Raw genomic sequence first — 26135 nt, 5'->3', positions numbered from 1 at the left:
CCAACTAGTTTTCTATCCATGTCAATGCCTGCCCCCCGATGCCCTGAGCTTTGATTTTACCCACCAATCTCCTATGTGGGACCTTATCAAATGCCTTCTGAAAATCGAGGTACACTACATCCACTGGATCTCCCCCGTCTAACTTCTTGGTTACATCCTCGAAAAGCTCCAACAGATTAGTCAAGCATGATTTACCCTTGGTAAATCCATGCTGGCTTGGCCCAATCCTATCACTGCTATCTAGATATGCCACTATTTCATCCTTAATAATGGACTCTAGCATCTTTCCCACCACCGATGTCAGGCTGACAGGTCGATAGTTCTCTGTTTTCTCCCTCCCTCCTTTCTTAAAAAGTGGGATAACATTAGCCATTCTCCAATCCTCAGGAACTGATCCTGAATCTAAGGAACATTGGAAAATGATTACCAATGCATCCGCAATTACCAGGGCAACCTCCTTTAGTACCCGAGGATGCAGACCATCTGGACCTGGGGATTTGTCAGCCTTCAGTCCCACCAGTCTTCTCATCACCGTTTCCTTCCGAATGTCAATCTGTTTCATTTCCTCTGTTACCCTATGTCCTTGGCCCATCCATACATCTGGGAGATTGCTTGTGTCTTCCTTAGTGAAAACAGATCTAAAATACTCATTAAATTCTTCTGCCATTTCTCTGTTTCCCATAACAATTTCACCCAATTCATTCTTCAAGGGCCCAACATTGTTCTTAACTATCTTCTTTCTCTTCACATACCTAAAAAAGCTTTTGCTATCTTCCTTTATATTCCTGGCTAGCTTGCGTTCGTACCTCATTTTTTCTCCCCGTATTGCCTTTTTTGTTAAGTTCTGTTGTTCCTTAAAAACTTCCCAATCATCTGTCCTCCCACTCACCTTAGCTCTGTCATATTTCCTTTTTTTTTTAATGCTATGCAGTTTCTGACTTCCTTTGTCAACCACTGAGGCCCCTTTCCCCCCTTTGAATCCTTCCTTCTCTGGGGGATGAACTGATTTTGCACCTTGTGCATTATTCCCAAGAATACCTGCCATTGCTGTTCCACTGTCTTTTCTGCTAGGCTATCTGTCCAGTCAACTTTGGCCAGCTCCTCCCTCATGGCTCCATAGTTTCCCCTGTTCATCTGCAACACTGACACCTCCGAGCTGCCCTTATCCTTCTCAAATTGCAGATAAAAGCGATCATATTGTGATCACTACCTCCTAATGGCTCCTTTACTGCGAGATCGCTTATCAAATCCTGTTCATTACATAACACTAAATCCAGAATAGTCTTGTCCCTGGTCGGCTCTCGTACAAGTTGTTCCAAGAATGCATCCCGTAGGCACTCTACAAACTCCCTATCCTGTGGTCCAGCACCAACCTGATTCTCCCAGTTCACCTGCATGTTGAAATCCCCCATAACTACTGCGACATTACCTTTGCCACATGCCAATGTTAACTCCCTATTCAACTTGCACCCAATATCCATGCTACTGTTTGGTGGTCTGTAGACAACACCCATTTGGGTCCTTTTGCCCTTACTGTTCCTCAGTTCTATTCACACAGACTCTACTTCTCCTGGCCCTATGTCCCCCCTTGCAAAGGACTGAATCTCATTCCTCACCAACAGGGCCACCCCATCCCCTCTGCCCACATTTCTGTCCCTACGATAGCACGTATACCCTTGTACATTCATTTCCCAGGTCTGATCTCCCTGCAGCCATGTCTCCGTTATCCCAACATCATAGTTACCCATTCGCACCTGGGCTTCAAGCTCATCCGCCTTATTCCTGACACTTCGTGCATTCAGATATAGAATTTTTAACCCATTTCTCTTCTCTCTGTTTGAATCGCTGCCTATTGTGCTTAACCCAGCTCCCCAAACTCCCATCGGGCTATACGCCCCTAGAATTTTGTTGTCCTTCCTACATTTACTTATTCTTTCAACACATTTAACTCCATGTTCTGTCAGACCATCCCTCTGTACACGAGTCCTCCTTATCACTTGTTCCGCCCCACCTTCCTCTACTACACGCTTAATATTCCGGAACCGTGTAGTCCCCACCCGTCCTTTATTCTTCCTCTCGCTATCCTCTCTCACATTCTGGATCCCCGCCCCCTGCAAATTTAGTTTAAACCCACCCCCCCCCCCCCCCCCAAGAAGCTCTAGCAAACTTCCCTGCAAGAATGTTAGTACTGCTCCAGTTCAGGTGTAAACCGTCCCTTCGGAACAGATCCCACCTTCCCTGGAACAAGGCCCAATTATCTACAAACCTGAAGCCCTCCCTCCTGCACCATCCTCTCAGCCACGTATTAACCTTTATAATCCTCCTGTTCCTTGCCTCACTCGCACGTGGCACAGGTAGCAATCCTGAGATTGTTACCCTGGAGGTCCTGCTCTTCGGCTTCGCACCTAACTCCCTGAACTCCCTCCGCAGGACCCCCTCACTCATCCTACCCACGTCATTGGTCCCTACATGGACCACAACATCTGGATTCTTGCCCTCCCTCTCGAGAATAACCTGCACCCGATCTGAGATGTCTCAGACCCCGGCACCAGGGAAGCAACATACCATCCGAGACTCCCGATCTTCCCCACAAAATCTCCTATCCGCCCCCCTGACTATAGAATCCCCTATCACTACCACTCTCTTCTCTTCCCTCCTCCCCTTCCTAGTCGAGGGTCCAACCTCAGTGCCAGAGACAGGACCACTGCAACTTGTTCCTGGTAGGTCATCCCCACCAACAGTATCCAAAACGGTATACTTATTTTTGATGGGAACGGCCACAGGGGTGCTCTTCTCTCTCTGTCTGCTCCCCCTGCCTCTCTTGACTGTCATCCATTTGCCTACCTCCTGTCTTTTCAGTGTGACTGCCTCCCGATAACTCTTATCTATCTCTGCCTCTGCCTCCCGAATGATCCGTAGTTCATCCAGCTCCTGCTCCAATTCCCTAACTCGGTCTGATAGGAGCTGCAGCTGGATGCACCCATTGCAGGTGTGGTCATCAGGGACAACTGGGTTGACCCTGACCTCCCACATACTGCATACGGAGCACACCACTGCTCTAACCGTCTCCCCCATTACCTGATCCCAGATTAGTCAGAATAAATGAAAAACAGGCTTCTTGCCGAAGTCCTCTTGCACCGAAGCCCGCTGAGCCAAAGCCCAGCACTCTGCTCCCACACACACCGCTGCCCGCTCCTGAAAGTGAGCCGCTTTTTAAAGCCCGCGCTCGCCACTGACGTCACCCGCGCTTGCGCAGCTTTACCTTCCTCCTCAGGTACTCTCCAGGTAGTCCGAGGGTCTCGGTCTACCTACAACGGCTGATCCTCCGATCTCCAGTCGTATGTCGATCATGAGCACTCCTTGCTCCCGCTCCGCTGCTCGCACCGACTGAGGCACCGGCCTCCATGCAGAATATGACCCATCCACAACCACTCTTCACCTTCTGTGGGCAAGCCAGTTCTGGATCCACAAAGCAATGTCCCCTTGGATCCCATGCCTCCTTACTTTCTCAATAAGCCTTGCATGGGGTACTTATCAAATGCCTTACTAAAATCCATATACACTTCATCTACAACTCTACCTTATGTGTTTAGTCACATCCTTAAATAATTCAATCAGGCTTGTAAGGCATGACCTGCCCTTGACAAAGCCATGCTGGGTATTCCTAATTATATTATGCCTCTCCAAATGTTCATAAATTCTGCCTCTCAGGATCTTATCCATCAACTTACCAACCACTGAAGTAAGACTCACTGGCTTATAATTTCCTGGGTTATCTCTACTCCCTTTCTTGAATAAGAGAACACCATCCTCAACCCTCCAATCCTCCGGAACCTCTCCTGTCCTCATTGATAATGCAAAGATCATTGCCAGAGACTCAGCAATCTCCTCCCTCGCTTCCCACAGTAGCCTGGGGTACATCCTATCCTGTTCCGGTGACTTATCCAACTTGATGCTTTCCAAAAGCTCCAGCACATCCTCTTTCATTAAGTACCTCTTCTATTTTGTCCAGTTCCATACACTTTTCCAATGTCACACTTGATTGGTCCTACTCTCTCATGTCTTATCCTCTTGCTCTTCGCATACTTGTAGAATGCCTTGGGGTTTGCCTTAATCTTGTCCGCCAAGGCCTTCTCATGGCCCTTTCTGGCTCTCCTGATTTCATTCTTAAGCTCCTTCCAAATAGCCTTATAATCTTCTCGATTCATATCATTACCTAGTGTTTTGAACCTTTCGTAAGCTCTGGAAGGAGCTTAGACTGAAACATTGTCTGTTTATTCTCCTCCATGGATAGATACTGCCTGACCTTTTGAGTTCCTCCAGTACTTTATGTGTTGCTCTGGATTTCCAGCATCTGCAGAATCTCTAGTGTTTATACTTAATCTTTTGTTGTACACTATTGGTTGGGGAGATTTACAAAGCCAGTTTACACCTGATCTCTAATGGGTAGTGTGAGTCCCCTTGAACTGAAGTAATTTGTATAAAGGTTTCTTGTAATAAGAGTTGAGCCAAATGCACTTCTCCAACATGGAACCAGAGCTTTAGCTGCACAATTGGGGTGCAATTCCCACTGCTGTAGTTTGTAGGTTCTTCCCATGACCGTGTGGGTTTTCTCCACGTGCTCCAGTTTCCTCCCACATTCCAAAGGGTTAGGGTTAGTAAGCTGTGGGCATGCTAAGTTGGCACAGACAGCATGGTGACACTAGTGCGCTGGCCCCAGCACAGTGCCCACTGATTTGATTTGATGCAAATGACATACATCGGTGTCAGTTTCAATGCGACAAATGGCACTAACCTTTAAGCTTGTTTATGACAAAAGATGAACGAGTTGTGTGGTGGACTTCCAACTTCACACAATAAGTGCTGCAGTAATATTTTGAAAAAAACCCCACAAATTCCAGGATTTCAATCCCTGCTGCTTTTTTTTTAAAAACAGGCCTCATCCATCAATATCACAATTATTAGAAATTCTTTTTGGGATCTGAATTTGAGGAAACAGTAAACAAATGGTGAATCGAGCAGGTGTCAGATAAAATATTGTGCTGTTTTATTTGTGTAAAAATCACAGTTGCTACTTTGCTCTGCCAAGATACATCCATGCACTTTAACACCTAAGACCCCAGAGCCAAAATAAGCAATTAAATAGATTTGCTGTTAGTCAGCACTTTAATGTAAATTTACATACAAAATCCAAAAGTGTTTATCATACAATTTACATCATACTCCTATACAGTACATTGACCTGAATAGCAAGGTGGCTCTCGTTGGATGAAAATGGAAAGCACCCTCCCTTCTCCCTGTCTGTATGAACATCCCCATCCATCAAACTATAAAGCCAGAACAGTAAGGCTTGAAGTTGCAGAAATCAAAAATAGTCCCAAACTGAAAGGAATCTTCCTCTCTTTAAAGAAAACATACAGAGATAAGAAACTGCAATCACACTAATCCTTAGAATACTGAACAATGAAGGCAAACAATCATAAAATCTTGCTCCTTGCATAATAATTTAAAGAAAAATTCTCTAGTTCTGTACAATCTTCAATTAATTTCTGAGTATTAGATTTGAAGAGCATAGCTGTATCAGGGAGGTGGTAGACTGTATTAGTACTCTGAATGCTCTGTGGGTGGAATGAAAACGCAGTGAGTAGAAGTTGGTCATTAGCATTCAGACAGAGTCGTGCTGAGACATCACAGAACCGCAAAGCAGTAACTTACACACAAACAGTAACGTTTTCTTCCCTAAGTCACAATGATCTCAACAAGTCCAACACACTGTCACTTGCAGTGAGTGTGGAGGCTGGAGGGGACAGAGTATAGATTCACCTGTTTAATGCACTACTCGCATGGACCGCACACTGATTTGCTCCAAGTAAATGGTATTTGTATACACACACTCTCACACACACACCCCTCCCAAATCCATACCCACATTTGTGGTATATGCCACAGTTATTTCCCCATGTGAATGTTTACAACAGAACAAACGGGGTATGGCCACACGGCAGCTTTATTAACGAGTCCAGTGCACTCAGTATTAAAACAAAAGTCAGCTCACCACAATCTTCTTGACATGCTCAAACAGACTGACTGCTTTGGCATCAATAAACTGGCTGGTGGTCCTTCACAATTCACTAGCTTAAATTTATATTTCAAACAAAAATCTTTAGTGGTGGTATCTACATTCTCACCCTGACTCCAAACATATATTATGCTTTACACCATCCAATTTAAAAAAGTGGTTTTGAACCCTAATTAGAAATGCATGAATACACTCATACTCAGTAGTGCAAAATATTTCATTACTTATCTCCAACCAAACCCCTACACCACCACCCAAGGTCGCTCCAAATGGTTAGGGACAATCTTTAGTGTTCTGCTGTAGTAATGCAATCAGAAACGTTTAAAGAAGTTTCTTTGAATGGCCAGAAACGAAGCCCCCTTTTTAACTGAAGCTGCACAGACAGAAAGCAGCCTCACTCAAAAGGACAGCTACACAGTTCAGGAGTAGCAGAGAAGCACTGAGACACTCCTTCCAACACTGATACAGGGAAATATATATCCACTCTAGCACACTGCAGCTCTTCCATCACGTCTCACTATTTTACCAAAGTAATTATAAACCACTTGATGGCAGCTGAATGAACACAGAGCTTCAAATGCTGAAACACTCTGGCAGCTTTCCTCCTTCAACCAGGGTGATTCAAGGATTCAACGGGCATACTTAACTTACTTTAAAAACTCTTATTGGCAAGCCATTTCTCCCGGCCGAATTGATGACCAGTCTGAAGGGGAGTGGGATGGGGAAGATGGGTAGGGGAATTGTATTTTTCACTGCTCTATAGAATCCAATACTATTTTACTTGCCTCTATAACTCGCCCCCAGGAGCTGAATATTCACCATCGTTACAGCCCCCTCATCTTCTTTCTCCCTCTTTTCAAACAAATGACACCCACATTCCAAGTGAGTGGCTCTATGAAATGAACCATGGAAAACTATCACTGCATAGTAGACCCACGAAGCTGAGCAGAGGGAAAGCTGCCTGCAGGAGTAGTTAGGATCCAGTGGCACATCGGCACCAAACATGACCTTTTCGTTTCGTCTCGTCCACATGGCCAGGGAAGCTCCTGTGTTACAAGTGTGAGAATGGTCGTAGCTGCTCCAACTGCACCTCCAGAGAGATTCTCTCCTCAAGCACATCCTGCAAGCCAGTCGGAAGGAAGACAAGTCTTGGTTAAATGCACTCATATTTCCCCTTAGGATGCTCTTGCCCTTGATCTTGCAAATAACCCATAATTCACCCCAAAACACCATTTAAAACACACTCAAATCTCTGAATTGGAGCTTAACTCACAGACTCCACTTTGCCATGTGAATCCTAGATAATTAAAAGGTAATATTGAGAGAGTATGAGTAAAAGTCAAAGGAAATTTATTATCAAAGGAAGTATATGTCACCATAAACTAACCTTGAGATTCAGTAGAATTTATGGGAAATTAAGGAAATAAAATAGAATTTTTAAAAACTATACATAAACAAAGACTGACAATCAATGTGCAGATTGCACAAATAATGAGAAGTACATAAATAATACTGAGAACATGAGCTGTGAGGCCTGGTGGATTTAGTTCAGTGTTGCGGCAAGTGAAGTTATCCCCTGCCGGTTTAGGAGTCTGATTTTTAAATGAAGTACAGTAGGCATGTCCATTGTACCACCTGAGCAAGAAGCCTATACCTCTACAGCCTGATCTTTTAAAATGAAGTACCACTACAGAATCTGTTCCAAGGTATAGGCTCCAGTTACAAACAAGAGAAAATTATGGGGAAGCTGCAAATCCAAGCCAAACACAAAAAATGCTGGAGGAACTCAGCAGGCCAGGCAGCATCCATGGAAAAGTGTACAGTCAACACTTTGGGAAGAGAACCTTCACCAGGTTTGGAGAGAAAGGAGCTGGGTGGGAAGTTAATTTGTGAAAGAGATATAGGGCTGGAGAAGTGGGAATCTGATGGGAGAGGACAGAAGGCCATGGAAGAAAGAAATAAGGGGAGAAGCACCAGAGGGAGGTGATGGGCTGGCAAGGAGATAAGGAGATACAGTGCTCCTTCCCTTTTTCTTTCTTCCATGGCCTTCTGTCCTCTCCTATCAGATTTCCTCCCCCCCCCCTTTTCCAGGCCTCCACCTTTCACCAACTTCCCAGCTCTTTACTTCACCCCCCCCCCCCCCGTTTCACCTATCACTTTGTGTTTCTTCTTCCCCTCCCTCCACCTTCTTACTCTGACTCATCTTTTTCTCTGCAGTCCTGATGAAAGGTTTCAGCCCAAAATGTCGATTGTACAGTTTTTCATAGATGCTGCCTGGCCTGCTGAGTTTCTCCAGCATTTTGTGTGCGTTGCTTGGAATTCCAGCATCTGCATATTTTCACCTGATTGGAGCCTATATCTTGGAACAGATTCTGTAGTGGTAAATCAGTTTTAGATTATTCTGAAAAATTTGAAAGTCAGATACAGATTCTGAAAATAGGGCTTTCCAGATTATGAATTGTAAATTGCCTTATATTTTTCTAGACAGGTTTAGAGATACGGCCTAGAAATCCAATGGCATTTCTCCCCTCTTGTGGTTTACAGAGTACTTCTCTCGTAGCCAAACTTTCTTTTGAACTTGGGTTGAATTCTGCCAAACAGAACTGAATGTCTTTCAGTCTGAAGCAGAAGGTATTAATTTTCTCCATTTTCTCCCAATTTCCCAAAACTGATACCACTTGCCCTTTGAATCACTTGACATTAATGACTAACTGCAGAGCTTTTGACCAAATCATCATTTAATGTTAGACACAAAATGCTGGAGGAACTCAGCAGGCTAGGCAGTACCACAGAGGGGACTAAACAATTAATGTTTCAGATCAGAATCAGGTTGACTGTTTATTTCCCTCACCACAGATGTTGTCTAACTTGCTAAGTTAATACAGCATTTTTCCGTGTGCTGTTCTGAATTTCCAACATCTACAGAACCTCGTGTTTAGCATTTAATGTCACTTTTGAGCTGTGGATATATTAACTGAGTGCTATGATTACATGAATGCAAGCTGAACAAATGTGTTGGTGATGGTGGGGGTTAAAATATTAAATGTCATTTTATAACTCCAACACTGAACTGACTCCACAACCACCCAGACCCACTTTTAAGGACTTTACAACTCATGTTCTCAATATTTATTGCTTACTTGTTATTTATTTTGCTCTTTTTGTGTTTGCAGTTTTTTTCTATTTTGCACATTGTCCATCCTATTTTGTGTGGTCTTTGATTCTATTGTATTTCTTCTATTTACTGTGAACACCTGCAAGAAAATGAATCTCAGGGGTGTGTGTGTCTGTATGTATGTGTATAGAGATATTATATACACACACACACACTTTGATAATATAATTACTCTGAACTTTGATGGCATGTATGTGTGACACCTTTAAGGGTTAATTCTGTAAAATAAGTTAATGGTTATATATTTTAAACCATAGAAATTACATGCTTATTATATGGTGTGTCAACCCCCAGATTTTAACATTCCACTAAGGCACGTTCTGTGAGGAAGCATGCAACAGATTGACTAAACTAACAAAATAGTCCTGCAGTCTTTGTAACAAATGGTTTAGTTACTAAACTCTTTAAAGTGCCAAGCTGATGGGATGATCTCTGTTGCACTGTTGGCCTTTAGCAGCACCACCTATTGGGAAATTATCTGAAGACAGACAGCACTTTCTTCACCTTCACCTACCTTCAGTTGTTGCTGTAATTCACTGTTGAGCCTGCCTAGCACTGTGTTAGTTTCCTTATTTCTTCTGATCGAAGCCTGAACCGACTTTTTATCTTTGCCAACTGACCTAAAATGAAATAAGACGTTAGTGTGCCAACTCCATTGTTTCTACAGCAGTTTACTTTGGATACCCATATAGTGAACAAGGGTGGTAAGTAGCTCACAGACATGCAATGTCTGATACAAATTGCTCACTTTCACCCAGCTACCCAGTGTGGCCTCAATTCAGCTCCAGGATCTAAAATATTCTAGGTGCCTGCCAGTCTGTGTGGGGGGAAATGTCAACAGCATAGTTTTTATTTTTTTTAAAAATAACAGCATTGCAGCAGGTCCTTCCAGTCCAATGAGCCTGCAATTTGACTGTGTCCAAGTCATGATGGCCTTTATTTTGGTCTCATATCAAGGGAAGGACGAGCTGGCCCTGGAGAGGGTGCAGAGGTGGTTTGCAAGAATGATCCCAGAAATGAAAGCTTCATATGTGAGGCACATTTGATTGCACTGAGGCTGTACTTGGCGTAATCTCATTGAAACCTATCAAATACAAAAGACCTGGGTAGAATAGATGTTTCCATTAGGGAGAGACTCTAGGATCCAAGGGCGCCACTTCAAAACTGGTATTTATTTATTGAGATATAGCACAGAATTGACCTTTTGAGCTGTGCTGCCCAGCAATCCGCTGATTTAATCCTAGCCTAATGATGACATAATTTACAATGACTTATTAACCTACAAACTGGTACATCTTTAGTCCGTGGGAGGAAACTGGAGCACTCTGAAACCCACCTGGTCACTTGGACTCCTTATAAGCAGCAGGGGAGATTGAACCTGGGTCACTGGTACTGTAAGGTGTTCTGATAACCACTACACTACCATGCCACCCCACCCCCGGAGGGATTCCTTCAGCCAAAGGGGTGGGGAGGGATGAATCTGAAGTATCCATTGCCGTAGGACAGCTGTGGAAGCCTGGTCATTGGGTTTAACCAAGGCAGGAATCGATAGGTTCTTATTATTATTTAATTATTTATGGCTTTATATTGCTATATTTCTACACTATTCTTGGTTGGTGTGACTAACGAAACCCAATTTCCCTCGGGATCGATAAAGTATGTCTGTCTGTCTGACTAGCAAGAGGGTTAAGGGTTATGGGAAGAAGTTGCAGGAGAATGGGATTGAAAGGCATTCTATCCTGCAGGAGAATGGGATTGAAAGGCATTCTATCCTGCAGGAGAATGGGATTGAAAGGCATTCTATCCTGCAGGAGAATGGGATTGAAAGGCATTCTACCCTGCAGGAGAATGGGATTGAAAGGCATTCTATCCTGCAGGAGAATGGGATTGAAAGGCATTCTATCCTGCAGGAGAATGGGATTGAAAGGCATTCTATCCTGCAGGAGAATGGGATTGAAAGGCATTCTATACATACATCAAGAGCAAGAGGATAAGAAGGGAGAGGGTAGGTCCACTCTAGGATAAAAAGGGGAAACATTTGCTTGAATCTGAGTGAGGTCCTTAATGAGCATCTTACTCCAGTATTTACCAAGGAAAAGGACATGGAGGATTAGGAGATCAGTGTAGAGTGCATTAATATGGTTAGGGTGTTTAGAGGTCAAGGAGGAGGAAGTGTTGAGTCTCAAAAATGAGTATTAAGGTGGATTCTTTTTAACTGGTTTGGCACAACGTTGTGGGCTGAAGGGCCTGTCCTGTGCTGTACTGTAAAATAATGAACAGACTCGATGGGCCAAATGGCTTAATTCTACTCGTGTATTTTAATTGTCCAATGGATTAAGTATAACAAAATAAACATGGGTTGGCCCCAAAGCAAGAAACACCCTTTAATGTCAGAAATTTTTCTATTCTGACCTTGTGATTCAAGTTATTAGGTCAGAGCTTTGGCACTTTCAACTTCCCCCATTAACCAACCCCACTTTTTACTCAAATACACTGAAATGCAACTGGGTTATTGGCTGAGCATACTTTGAAAATCAGGCTGGGTAACATTTAGCCAAGATGTCACAAAATGCTGGAGGAATATGAGGTGTTGTGGCAGTAAAGGCAGGATCTCCCAGTGGCCATGCATTACAATTCAACTTCCTATTTCCATTCTGTCATGCCAGTCCATGGCCTCCTGTACTACCACAATGAGGCCAAACTTAGGTTGGAGGAGAAACACCTCATATTCCGTCTGATGGCATGAACATCAATTTCCCCAAAATCCAGTAATTTCTCCCTCTCCCTTTTCTTTTTCTATTCACTGGCTCCCCTCTTCCCTGTTCTCAATACCTGCCTATCACCTCTCTCTGGTGCCCCCTCCTGCTTCCCTTTCTCCAATGGTCAATGGTCCACTCCTATCAGATTCCTCCTTCTTCAATCTTACTTCTTCTACCTATCCCTTCCCAGCTTCTTCCTTCATCCCACCTTCTCCCTCACCTGGCTTCACCTATCACCTTCTAGCTGGTACTCCTTCCTCTTCACCCCCACCCCCCCCGGCCCACATTCTTATTCTGACACGTCCCCCTTCCTTTCCAGTCCTGATGAGTCTCAGCCCAAAGGTCGACTCTTTATCTGCCTTCGTAGATGCTGCCTGACTCCAACAAGTTCCTCTGACATTTTGTGTGTATTGCTCAAGATATCCAGCATCTGCAGAACCTCTTGTGTTTAGCCAAAGTTTGAAATGGGGTCAGTGAGGGTGAAGGGAGGGAGAATGGGCAAATATTTTCCAAAAACTCCAGTTCCCATTCCTCTTGAAATGTGACACTAGCAAAGGCTGCACAGGACATCGGAGCTTTGGCAGCCACAAGCTTAGCAAGTAGGAGATCTCCATCTCATACAAAATACTGTGGGAGAATGCCAAGTCAAATGAGGAACATCAATCAGTCATTGAGTAATACAACACATAAACAGGCTATTCACCCCAACTTCTCCTTGCTACCCAAAATGTCTGCTCGAGCAAGTCCCCATCTCATATAAACTACTGTGGGAGAATACTAAGTGAGGAACATTAGTCATTGAGTTATACAGCACATAAGCAGGCCTTGCAGCCCAACTTCTCCTTGCTAACCAAACTGTCTGCTTGAGCCATTTCCTCATGTTTGCACATTTGAAAGTATTGTAGAATGGGATCACTGTCCATCGAGAAGGCTAAAAGCATTAAAAAGAGAACTGTCGGAGTACACGAAGGGGAAAGGACAGAAAATAACTCCAACAGAGTTAGACAATGAAGTCCTGAACTGATTCATCAGTTCTTACACAGCAGGATCTAACACGGTGAGACTTTCCAGTGCATCAGTCACAGAGAAATTGCTATCTCATTGGAAAGAGGAATTAAAGGGAACCCATTCACCTTGAAACGGACGAGTGGGAGACTAAAACAGTGTTGATGATGCTGGTTTTTTGTGTAAGCTCATCTGCATCACCACGGAGTTCTTCTTCAGACTGCAGTCTCCGACGAACAGGCTTAGGAGGAGGAACAAGACACGTTGCAGTTTTAACCTGGAATTGGGAAAAGGTAGGATTAATTTAATACTTCATAATTAACTTTTCCTGTTAATGTGCAATCTCAGGTCAATATTGCATGGTAAGCAAACGTAATGACACCTGCCACTCAGTCATTCTTCCTTCCCCCACTCCCCCACCCTCAACTTCCATCAGACAAAAGATGCATTTCAAGAGGATTAGAATGTAAAACCCAAGAGTTAATGTTGAGGTTTTATAATGCATTTTTGAGGCCTTAATTTAGAGCACTGTGAGCAGCTTTGGGCCCTTATCTAAGAAAGGATGTGCCAACATTGGAGAGGGTTCAAAGAAGGTTCACAAAAATGATTCCAGGATTGAATGGCTTGTCATATGAAGTGTTTGATGGCTCTGGGCCTGTATTCACAAGAATTCAGAAGAATGAGGGGTGACCATTAAATGGTGAAAGGCCTTGATAAGAGTAGTTGTGGAGAGGATGTTTCCTTTGGGGGGGGGGGGAGAGAGATGGGGCGGGGGCGGGTCTAACACCAGAAGACACAGTTTCAGAATAGAAGGACATCCATTTAGAGTGGAGATGAAGAGGAATTTCTTGAACCATAGAGTGTCGAATCTGTGGAATTTGTTGCTACAGGAGGCTGTGTAGGTCAAGTCATTGGCTATACTTAAGGCAGAGGTTGATAGATTCTTGATTAGTCAGGGTACGAAGGGATAAGGGGAGAAGGCAGGAGATCGGGGCTGAGGGGGAAATGGATGAGCCATGATGAAATGGCAGAGCAGACTTGTTGGCCAAATGACCCAATTCTGCTCCTATTCTTGTGTTGTACAATAATGATGAACTCTTGAACTCTCAATCTACCTCGTCATCGCTCTTGCACCTTCTTGTCTACCTGCACTTTCTCTGTAACACTATACTTTGCATTCTACTATTTCTTTTTGTACTATCTCGCTGTAGTTATGAGTGTGGGTGGCAACTTAACAAAAACTTTTGAACCTCATCAGTTCTATTAATTAAACTCAGAAAGCATCCTATCTAGATGCATCACAGCTTGGTATGGCAAATGCTCTGACTGTGACAAGAAACTGCAGAGTTGTGGACACAGGTCAGCACATCATAGAAACCGGTCTCTCCATGGAATCTGTCCACATATCTCACTGCCTCAGTAAAGCAGCCCACATAATCAAAAACCCACCTAACCCAGACATTCTCTCTTCTCCCCTCTCTATTTGGTAGAAGGTTCAAAAGCCTGAAAGCACCTTCCATCAGCTGAAGGGCAGATTCTATCCAGCTGATACAAGAGTCTTGTAGAATGGGGCTGCACTCTTGGTCTCTATTGAGTACAGGAGATGGGATGTTATGTTGAAGTTGTACAAGATGTTGGTTAGGTCTAATTTGTAGTATTGTGTGCAGTCTTGGTCACCTGCCTACAGGAAAAATGTAATTGAGGTTGAGAAAGTGCAGAGAAAATTCACAAGGATGTTGCCAGATCTGGAGGATCTAAGTTATGAAGGAAGTTTGAATAAGTTAGGACACTATTCCTTAGAATGCAGAAGATTGAGGAGATTTGATAGAGGTATACAAAATTATGAGGGGTATAGATAGAGTAAATTCAAGCAGGCTTTTTGGGTTAAGGGTGAAAGGGTAACATGAGAGGGTTTTGAGAGTGTGGAACTAGCTGCCAGCATAAGTGGTGTTTGCAAACTCAATTTTAACATTTAAGCAAAGTTTGGATAGGTACATGGATTCTCAGTGGAAAAAGCCTGCTTGCATTTACCCTATCTATACCCCTCAATTCTATATATACCTGTATCGAATCTCCCCTCATTCTTTTAAGCTCCGGGAAATAAAGCCCTAACCTATTCAATCTTTCTCTATAACTCAGGTCCTCAAGTCTGGCAATGTCCTTGTAAATTTTCTCTACACTCTTTCTCAATCTTATTTTCATCTTTCCTCTAGGGAGGTGACCAGAATTGCACAAAATACTCCAAATTAGGCCTCAACAACATCTTATACAACTTCAACATAACATCCTAATTCCTGAACTGAGTACTTTGATTTATGAAGGGCAATGTGGCAAAAGCTTTCTTTACTTTCAAAGAATTATAGATCTGTATTCCAGATCCCTCTGTTCTATCTGTTCCTTAGTGCCCTACAATTCACTGTGTAAGTGCTACCCTAGTTTGTCCTCCCAAAGTGCATCAGCTCACACTTGTCTGCATTAAATTCCATCTGGCATTTTTCTGTCCATTTTCCAGCTGCAAGCTTTGATAGCCTTCGACTCTGCCCACTACACCCCAATCTTGGTGTCATCTGCAAATTTGCTGATCCGATTTACCACATTGTCATCTATATCAATGATCTGGATGATAAACAATGGACCAATCCCTGTGGCACTCACTAGTCACAGGCCTCTAGAGAGGCAACTGCCTAGTACCACTATCTGACTTCTCCCTCAAAGCCAATGGCTATTCTAATTTATATCACCTTGTCTTGAATAGCAAGCAAATGAACCTCCCATACAGAACCTCATCAAAGGCCTTGCTAAAGTCCGTGTCGACAACACCCACTGCCTTGCCTTCAAATTTCCTGGTAACCTCCTCGAAAAATTCTGTATACGACTTACCACACACAAAGCCACGTTGACCATCCCTAATCAGACCCTGCCTATTTAGTCTGATATTTCTTGAAAAACAAATACTAGCTAGAGGTTTGTGGTTAAATATTTGACATTTAAACATTTTGCTTCTCTGTGTAGGGAATGAAAATTATTGGAAATAACTGAAAGGAGTCACTCTCTATTAACAGTCAGACCAACATTCACCTCCTCGCATGTGTAAAATGCTCCTCTGTGAAGCAGTGCTTAAAGAAAGGATCTTGCTACCCCCTTTCCTCCTCCAAGCAATGATTAGCAGCCTTAAAAAAATATCATTTATGTGAGGAAGTTTGGAAGAATAAAGACCAAAGCCTATTTAAGTTCATAATATTCAATCAGATATGCTACATACCGTGTTTCCAGATGGCTTTTCATCACTAGAACCAGCTAGCTTTGCTGTTCTCAGCGTGCCTGTTGAATCTGAAGGCTTCTCAGGCTATATATATTAAATCAGAAACAGGTTTATCACTGAAATGCTGTAAAATTTGTTATTTTGTGGCAGCAGTACAGTTCAACACATAAAATTTATAATAAGGATTATATAATAAATAAGTAGTACAAAGAGAGCAGAACAGTGAGGTGGTGCTCATGGACCATTCAGAAATCTGATGGCAGGGAAGAAGAATCTGTTCCTACAACGTTGAGTTATAGGACTCCTCTACCTCCTCCCCGATGATAATAACAAGGAGAGGACATATCCTGGATGGTAAGGACCCTTTTTGATGGATGCCAACTTCTTGAGGCATCGCCTTTTGAAGATGTCCTTGTGTGATGGTTAGTGTCCATGATGGAGCTGGCTGAGTTTACACCCCTCTGCACTTTTTTCCAATCCTGTGCATTGGTGCCTCCATACCAGATGGTCATAAAGAAAGAATGCCCTCCATGGTACATCTGTAGAGATTTGCTAGTCTTTAGTGACTTATCTCTGAATGAAATATAGCTGCTGACCCTTTGTAAATGCATCAATACGTTGGGCCCAAGATAGATCTTCAGAGATGTTGACACTCTGAATATCGCAGGTGGGTGGAGCTAGAAAAGGCAGCAGCAGAGGTTTTTACAGACCCACGTGACTTTTTTTGCAGATGAACTGGAAACAATTTATTCTTATTTTCTAATTTCTCTTTTCTTTTCAAGGTGGCTGAGTTCCTGTCAGAGTCCATGATAGACAATTGCAGCTCAAACTGATTCTCCATGAGTTTTCAAAACAGGTTCTCCACGGATGGTGGATTCTCGATGTCAGACTTGTAGCTTTGGCGTGCAACCTTGTGGACGAGCCGGCTCCTAACCGATGTCGCTGAATGAGGTGTTGTGGGAGACTGAAACATCGGACAGCAGGTGGCGTGTGCTGCTGTTAGAGAAGGCTTCTGCACTCAAACTATCCCCCTCTCTCGGAGTGTGACAGTCTGTTGGTCCGAGTCGGAAGACTTGGAGAAGCGACATAGCAGATTGTAACATCAAAACCGAGCTTCTGATCTCCCACTCTCGTTTATTGCAGGAGCGACCTCCCTCTCCCTCGCTAGTGAGAGTGAGCCTGTCTGAGATACTGAAGTGCTGGGTTATGGACTGTAGTTTCTGATGGACTCTAGATCAAGGTCTCATTGGGGCTTTCTTGCATGCATGGTGGGGAAAGGGGGTCAGTGCTTTTGCTGGAGAAAGTGGGGGGGAGGAAGGGCTTTGGGGTTCTGACATTTCTGTCATCCATTCTTTGGGTTTTTTTCTGTTCTGTGGATGCCTGCGAAAAGAATTTCAGGAACACTGTATACATTCTCTGATATTAAATTGAACCATTGAACTCAGGAGCTTCTACTGGCTGCCTTAAATCTGTTATGTAGACGTGTGACACACTAGCTCCCCAACCACCATACTGTGATCATGCTCACCTGCACAGTTTCAGAATGCCTGTCTGCATCGTCTATTTGCTGCTCCGTCCCCTTGGATATAAACGCTTCAAATTGACGGAAATCAGCAAAGTTTGGCTGCTCTGGCATCTGTTGTGGCGAGGTGCTGCTGTGAGCCACATGACCATCAACGTCTACTGGCCGATGTAATGGAGGCACAGTGACCTGGGTGGAACATAAAACCACCGTCAGAAGCATTTCATTTGCACGTAGTAAATTTCTGAACAAAGAAAATTCTGAATTTAAATCAATCTAAAATGAGAAATGCACGATGTGAAAGCTCTCAAATGTAGATTGAAAGTAAATTTAAAAAAATCTGAGATGGTTTAAGTACATTTGTTTTGACAGCACAACAATTGTTGACACTAAAATTATTTATATAAAAAAATTGAAGACCTCCAAATTGCTGGGGTAGAAATTTCTTCTGTAGTTTGGATTAAATGCAAAATACTGGGAACAAGCATGTTAAACTGGATGCCTCAAATTCTGTTGCATCAACTTTCAAGGAACAAAAGTTTGGAGGAGAGGTTCAAACCCTCATTATATCACATTCGAAGAACCCCCAAAGCTGTGGCCAATATGCGGTTTAATAATATACTTTCTAAAGAACTAAAATTAAAGTAATACATAATTCAAATCATTTCTCTTTCAGCTCCTCTGACTTTGTCCAAACTCAATGCGTAGCCATGGACATTCACATGGACCCCAGCTATGCCTGCCTTTTCATTGTCTACGTGGAATAATGTTCCAAATGTTCCCTGGTAATGCTTTCCAACTCTTTCTGTGCTACATTGACACTTATCTCTGCACGCAGAAATCCTACACCTGCCCAGTCACCTTCATTCAGAGCCCCAAACATTCCTTCCAGGTGAGGCAACCTGCACATCTACTGTATCAGGGGCTCCCAATGTAGCCTCCATGGACAACCAATGTAGATTGGGGGATCACTCTGTCAACCAGGATTTCCCAGTGGCCAACCACTTACATTCCAATCCCCATTCCAACATGGCCTCCGCTACTGCCACCATGAGACCACTCTTAGTTTAGACGAGCGGGTTAGCCGGACTTCAATAGTTGGGAATATGTTGGAGTCTATTATTAAAGGATGAGGTTAAGGAGTACTTGGGGCACAAGACAAAACAGGCCAAAATTCCAATGGTTTTCTGAAGGGGAAATCTTGCCTGACAAATCTGTTGGAATTCTTTGAGGAAATAACAAGCAGGATAGACAAGAGTCAATGGATGTTGTTTACTTGGATTTTCAGAAGGCCTCTGACAAAATGCCACATGTGAGGCTGCTTAACACATGGTTTTACAAGAATGGTACTAGCATGGATAGAACATTGGCTGACTGGCAGGAGGAAGAGACTGAGAATAAAGGGGCTGCCAGTGACTAGTGGTGTGCTGTAGGGGTTGGTGTGGGTCAGCTCCTTTTCACATTAGAGCATTCTGAGCAGTTTTGGCCCCTTTAACTAGAAAAGATGTTCTGGTATTGGAGAGAGTCCAGAAGAGGCCACAAGAATGATTCCAGGAATGAAAGGGTTAATGTACTAGGAGATTTTAAAAAAAATTAAATGGCTCTGGGCTTGTACTCACTGTGAAGAATGAGGGGGAGAGGGATCTCATTGAAACCTATTGAATACTGAAAGGCCTAGAAAGGGTGGATGTGAATCCTAAACTAGGTGAATTTGCGACCAGAGGGCACAGCCTCAAAATAGATGGATATCCATTTAGAAACGAAACAAGGAATTTATTCAGCCAGAGGGTGGTAAATCTGTAGAATTCATTACCACAGATGGCTGTGGAGGCGAAGTCATTGGGTATAATTAAGTCAGAGGTTGATAGGTTCTTGATTAATCAGGGCATCAAAGGTTATGGGGAGAAATTAGGAGAATGGGGTTGAGAGGGATGATGGATCAGGCATGATGGACTGATGAAGCAGCCTCAATGGGCCTTATGGCCTAATTCTGGTCCTATGTCTTATGTAATAAAATACTTTCAAGCATGTATTGCTCACTTCATATGGCACCTTCAAAGCTGAGTTTTGAAAAGCTGATCCATTTACCTGTGTAGGCTGTGGTCTTGGAGGCACGGCAGGAGGACAGGCAACAACTCCAGCCTGTGTTTGTCCTTCAGTTTCAGGGGAAAAAAAACACAATACAATCACTCATCTTGCATTTTATGGTTTACCTGCACTGCACTTTTTTGCAAGCTTTTACACTTTTGTTATTGTCTTACCTTTTCCTGTTCAATGCACCATGTAATGATTGATCTATGATCATTTTTGCAAGATTTTTACTGTATCTTGGTACATGTCACAATAATAAACATTCTCAAACTTACATGACATCTGCGTTGCAAGTTACACAACCTTTACACCAGCAGCCATTTCTCATTGACAATTTAAACTCAAAGCATAATTTCATAATTTCTGCACTGTCTTATTGCAGCATTGATCCCTGCAGTTACCATAGTTTTTGTTTTGTGCACTGCAATGAGAAAAACCTGCCCAGTAAGATTCCTCACCTGTGTTGCTTGCAGAGAAGCTTCTGCTCATGTCTAGTGAAGACGACCTTGAATGAGAAGGCTGTGGTCTTGGCGGAGGTGGAGGAGGTGCAGCTTTTAGCGTGTTGTCTGGAGAAGTGCCCGAATGAGAACTGGAAAAAGAACAACTCCAAGACAGTAATGTATGCTTTCATCCTCGTGATGAGCCACATTTTCCACTGAATTATTTCCATTACACTCTCTCCAAAAACTATCAATCATAATGCACTCTTCCCAATGCAGTAATTCAATTTCATGAAGCTTTGCATCTACAAGGTCCCTAGAGAAGCATCCACTCACCGTTGCCGGGTTATGCTGTTTCCAATTTGTTCAGATTCAGAAACAAATGAATCTGAACTGCTGTACCCATCTGTTGAGAGAAAAGGAATCACATGTTGAATCATCAATATACTTCAAAAATGATCCACCTAGAATCCTGGGAAGCAAAATAACAAAATTAGCATGGAAATATCCATAGCCCAGCATTTACTGTACTAGGTAAAACATGACAAGGTAAAAAAAGAAATAAATTGAAACGCCATCTTTTTAAAGAACAACTAACAAAACTTTAGCAGAAGTGATTAAACATGTGCTACCAAGCAGGTCCCTTACCGACAGTGTTTCCTGCAACAAATTTCACAGTGGTAGCCAGCTTCGTCTCCTCTGAAAGCTCTGGCGAGTTCGTAAGCAAAGGACTAGTTGGGTGTGCAAGTTCTGCAATATAATGAGACACGTCAGTTGGATTTCATAGAGTCTTAGAAAAGTACAACTCAGAAAAATAGGCCCTTTGGCCCATCTAGTCCACGCCAAGCTACTTAAACTATCCACTCCCGTTGATCTGCCCCGGGAGCATAGCCCTCCATACTCCTACCATCCATGTACATTGAAATCAAGCTTGCATGTATCACGAGTGCTGGCAGCTTGTTCCACACTTTCGCAACCTTGAGTGAAGAAGTTTCCCCTCATGTTCTCCTTAAACTTTACACCTTTCACCCTTAACCACAACCTTTAGCTGCAGTCTCACCCAATGGAAAAAACCTGCATTTACCCTATCCATACCTCTCATGGGGTGTGTGGGGTGTCTAAGGAGGGGTAGCACCTCCGGTGGGGGAGCCTGCCGTGCCCTTTTTCAGGGCAGCTCATCCACCTTTGGTCCCCACTGGGCGCTCAGCTCTCACCTGTGGCTCCAAGTAGCTGTAGCACGCGCAGTGGCCGCACCCTGGTAAACCGTCTCGGCAGACGGGCCAAACCAGGGGAGGGCAGCAGACGGGTCTTCGACCCTCAGTGAGGTAGGGGATTTGTCTGTCCCAGCGTGTGAAGTCTGGCCCTGGCGGATTGAGCGGAGGAGACCGATTAATGGTCCAATGGTCAAGAAGGCAGGCCAGTAGGTGTTTGTGGAGCGCTAAGAGCACGACAAGACACTTAGACATCCTGGTCATCTGCTACAAGAGGTGGTGATCTCTTTAAACTCACCCGGCAGAAGGCAAAGGAAAACCACTGCTGTAACCTGCCAAGTACATGATTTCCCAGTATTTTAGAGAAGCGTGGAGGGAAATTGATCACCAACTGGAAATTCCAGATGCAACCCAACGACGACGATGATACCTCTCATAATTTTGTATATCTCTATCAAATCTCCTCTCAATCTTCTATACTGAAGAATTGGATCAGGGGGCAGGGATTCAGATTTCCGAATAATTGGGACCTCTTCTGGGGCAGGTGGGACCTCTACAAAGGGAAGGGTTGCACTTGAATCCGAGGGGGACCAATATTCTTGTGGGCAAGCTTACTAGAGCTGTTGGGAGTGGTGTAAACCAATATGGCAGGGAGATGTTATAGAGCTGAAGATGAGCCTGCAGGTTTACAAGTAGATAATGGATGCAAGATGAATGTAAGGGAGGACAAGCCAATGTTTGGGTACAAATGCAGACAGAGTTAAATTGTATCACAGAAGCAAAATTTAAAACGGTGAAGGATGCAGGACTGAAGGTGCCGTATTTAAATGAATATCGAATTCAGAATAAGGTGGACAAACTCCTGGTCGAATTACAGATTGGTCTGTACGACATTGTGGGCATCACTGAGCCGTGGCTGAAATTGCAGCCATAGTTGGGAGCTTAACATCAAAGGGTATACTTTGCATTGAAATGACAGGCAGGAAAGCATAGCCAGTGATGTGGCTCTGTTCGCAAGAGATGGAATTACATCTTTAGAAAGAGGTGACATAGGATCAGAGAATGTTGAATCTTTGTGGGTGGAGTTGAGAAATTGCAAGGGTAAAAAAAATTATGAGAATCATATAAAGGCCTCCAAATAGTAGCCAAGGCATGGGGTTGAGATTGCAAAGGGAGTTGGAAAAGGCATGTAATAATGGCAAAAACACAATTGTAATGGGAGAATTCAATGTGCAAGGGGATTGGGAAAATCAGATTGGTGTCAGATCGCAAGAGAGGGAATATGTTGAAGTCTACAAGATGGCTTTTTACAGCAGCTTGTGATTGAGCCTACTTGGAGAAAGGCTACCTTAGCGTGGATGTTGTGGAATAACCCAGATCTTATTAGGGAGCTTAATGTAAATGAAACAGTAAAGGAGGCAGTGATCATAATATGATTGAACCCGTACTGCAATTTGAGAGGGAGAAGCACAAGTCACATATATCAGTATAGCAAAGGAATAAAGGGAATTCCAGAGGCATGTGAGAGGAGCTTGCCAGGTGAATTGGAGGAGGATACTGGTGGGGATGATGGCAGTGCAGAGGTGGCTGAAATTTCAGGTAACGGTTCACAATACGCAGGATAGATACATCCCATGGAACAAGTTGTTCTCAAATGACATGGGTAAGCAATCATGGATGACAAGGGAAGTTAAGGACTGCATAAAAGCCAAGGAAAGGCTTTTGGGAAGCTTTTAAAATCCAACAAAAGGCAACTAAAAAGCTATAAGGGAAAAGACGAAGCATGAGGGCAAAATAGCCAATAGTATAAAGCAGGATACTAAAAGCTTTTTTTTCCCAGCTATATAAACGTTTTGCAAAGAAAAAGCATTTCAGGATGTATATTAAATGCTTTCTCTGACATTAAATTGAACCTTTCAGTAAAATGGGAGGTGAGAGTTAATACTGGACCACTGGAAAATGATGTTGCTGAAGTAGTAATGGCAAAGAAACGGCAGATGAACTTAATGGGTACTTGACATCAGTCTTCACTGTGGAAGACACTAGCAGTGGGCCAGAGATCTGTGAGTTTCAGAGAGCAGCAGTGAGTGTCATTACGATTACAAAGGAAAAAGTATTAGGCAAACTCAAAGGTCTTAAGGTGGATAAGTCACCTGGACCAGATGGACTACATCCTAGAGTCCTGAGAGAGGCTGCTGAAGAGGTAACAGATGTATTGGTCATGATCTTTCAAGAATCACTCGATTCTGGCATGGTCCTGGAGGACTGGAAGAATGCAAATGTCACTCCACTCTTTAAGAAGGGAAGAAGGCAAAAGAAAGGGAATTATAGGCCAGTTAGCCTAACCTCAGTGGTTGGGAAAGTGTTGCAGTTCTTGGAGACCAATGACAAAAATAAAGTCAGCATTGTTTCAGGAAAGAGAAATCTTGCTTGACAAAGTACTTGGAGCTATGATGTTGTGGCCATTACAGAGACTTGGATGGCTCAGGGGCAGGAATGGTTACTTCAAGTGCCAGGCTTTAGATGTTTCAGAAAGGACAGGGAGGGAGGCAAAAGAAGTGGGGACATGGCACTGTTGATCAGAGATAGAGTCAAGGCTGTAGAAAACGAGGAAGTTATGGAGGGATTGTCTATGGAGTCTCTGTGGGTGGAAGTTAGGAACAGGAAGGGGTCAATATCTCTGCTGGGTGATTTTAAAAAAAAATATAGACCACCCAATAGTAACAAGGTGTGATAATAACTGGGTTGTTGTAGTGGGAGATTTTAATTTCCCAAATATAGATTGGCATCTCCCTACAGCAAGGGGTTTAGATGGGGTAGTTTGTTAGGTGTGTTCACAAGGGTTTTTTGACTAAATATGTAGATAAGCCTACAAGATGAGAGGCTGTACTTGATCTGGTATTGGGAAATCAACCTGGTCAGGTGACAGATCTCTCAGTGGGAGAGCATTTTGAAGATAGTGATCACAATTCTATCTCCTTTACCATAGCATTGGAGAGGGATAGGAACAGACAAGTTAGGAAACTATTTAATTAGAGTAAGGGGAAATATGAGACCATCAGGCAGGAACTTGGAAGCGTAAATTGAAAAAAGATGGTCTCAGGGAAACTTATGAAAGCTTTTCCCCAGGGCTGAAATGGTTAGCACAAGAGGGCATAGTGTTAAGGTGCCTGGAAGTAGGTACAGAGGAGATGTCAGGGGTAAGTTTTTTTAAAATGCAGAGTGGTGAGTGTGTGGAATGGGCTGCCAACGGCGGTGGTGGAGGTGGAAATGATAGGCACTTTTAAGAGATGGCTCCTGGATGGCTACATGGAGCTTAGAAAAATAGAGGGCTATGGGTAAAGTCTAGGTAGTTCTAAGGTAGGGACATAATCGGTAGAGTTTTGTGGGCCGAAGGGCCTGTATTGTGCTGTAGGTTTTCTATGTTTTTAAATGTGGCAAATGTTCAGGGGATATTTGTGCGGGGTTCTGCATAGGTACGTTCCAATGAGACAGGGAAAGGATGATAGGGTACAGGAACCATGGTGTACAAAGGCTGTTGTAAATCTAGTCAAGAAGAAAAGAAGAGCTTACGAAATGTTCAAAAAGCTAGGTAATGATAGAGATCTAGAAGATAAGGCTGGCAGGAAGGGGCTTAAGAATTAAATTAGGAGAGTCAGAAGGGGCCATGAGAAGGCCTTGGCGGACAGGATTAAGGAAAATCCCAAGGTATTCTACAAATGTGTGAAGAGCAAGAAGGTAAGACGTGAGAGAATAGGACCAATCAAGTGTGACAGTGGAAAAGTGTACATGGAACCGGAGGAGATAGCAGAGGTACTTAATGAATATTTTGCTTCAGTATCCACTACAGAGAAGGATCTTGGTGATTGTAGGGATGACTTGCAGTGGACTGAAAAGCTTGAGAATATAGATATTAAGAAAGAGGATGTGCTGGAGCTTTTGGAAAGCATCAAGTTGCATAAGTCACCGGGACTGGATGAGATGTACCCCAGGCTACTATGGGAGGCGAGGGAGGAGATTGCTGAGCCTCTGGCAATGATCTTTGAAACATCAATGGGGACAGGACAGGTTCTGAAGGATTGGTGGGTTGCAGATGTTGTTCCATTATTCAAGAAAGGAAGTAGAGATAGCCCAGGAAATTATAGGCCAGTGAGTCTTACTTCAGTGGTTGGTAAGTTGATGGAGAAGATCCTGAGAGGCAGGATTTATGTACATTTGGAGAGGCATAATATGATTAGGAATAGTCAGCATGGTTTTGTCAAAGGCAGGTTGTGCCTTACGAGCCTGATTGAATTTTTTGTGGATGTGACTAAACACATTGATGAAGGCAGAGCAGTAGATGTAGTGTATATGGATTTCAGCAAGACATTTGACAAGGTACCCCATGCAAGGCTTATTAAAAAGTAGGGAGGCATGGGATCCAAGGGGACATTGCTTTGTGGATCCAGAACTGGCTTGCTAACAGAAGGCAAAGAGGGGTTGTAGACGGATCATATTCTGCATGGAGGTCGGTGACCAGTGCTGTGCCTCAGGGATCTGTTCTGGGACCCCTACTCTGATTTTTACAAATGACCTGGATGAGGAAGAGGAG

The 26135-nt window shown here is 43.4% G+C and overlaps 1 protein-coding gene across 10 annotated transcripts in view; it reads right to left on the bottom strand.

Annotated features, from left to right (window-relative positions):
* Nucleotides 1–5025: 5025 nt before the first annotated feature.
* reps1 (RALBP1 associated Eps domain containing 1) overlaps nucleotides 5026–26135 on the bottom strand; it is a 116221-nt gene continuing 95111 nt past the window's right edge. For all 10 annotated transcript variants that reach the window (XM_073051790.1, XM_073051792.1, XM_073051795.1 and 7 more), the window contains 9 exons: nucleotides 20982–21083; nucleotides 20670–20739; nucleotides 20352–20482; nucleotides 19891–19955; nucleotides 17809–17991; nucleotides 16281–16364; nucleotides 13147–13295; nucleotides 9769–9874; nucleotides 5026–7199 (listed from right to left, as the gene is read on the bottom strand). In XM_073051790.1, the coding sequence (XP_072907891.1) occupies nucleotides 7131–7199; nucleotides 9769–9874; nucleotides 13147–13295; nucleotides 16281–16364; nucleotides 17809–17991; nucleotides 19891–19955; nucleotides 20352–20482; nucleotides 20670–20739; nucleotides 20982–21083 (959 nt within the window). In that variant the 3' untranslated portion in view covers nucleotides 5026–7130. The remainder of the gene's footprint in view (nucleotides 7200–9768; nucleotides 9875–13146; nucleotides 13296–16280; nucleotides 16365–17808; nucleotides 17992–19890; nucleotides 19956–20351; nucleotides 20483–20669; nucleotides 20740–20981; nucleotides 21084–26135) is intronic.

This window comes from Hemitrygon akajei, chromosome 7 (genome assembly GCF_048418815.1).
Source record: "Hemitrygon akajei chromosome 7, sHemAka1.3, whole genome shotgun sequence".
In the NCBI taxonomy this organism is placed as follows: domain Eukaryota; kingdom Metazoa; phylum Chordata; class Chondrichthyes; order Myliobatiformes; family Dasyatidae; genus Hemitrygon; species Hemitrygon akajei.
Note: the sequence above shows the minus strand (reverse complement) of the source record. Positions and strands in the feature narration are given on the sequence as shown.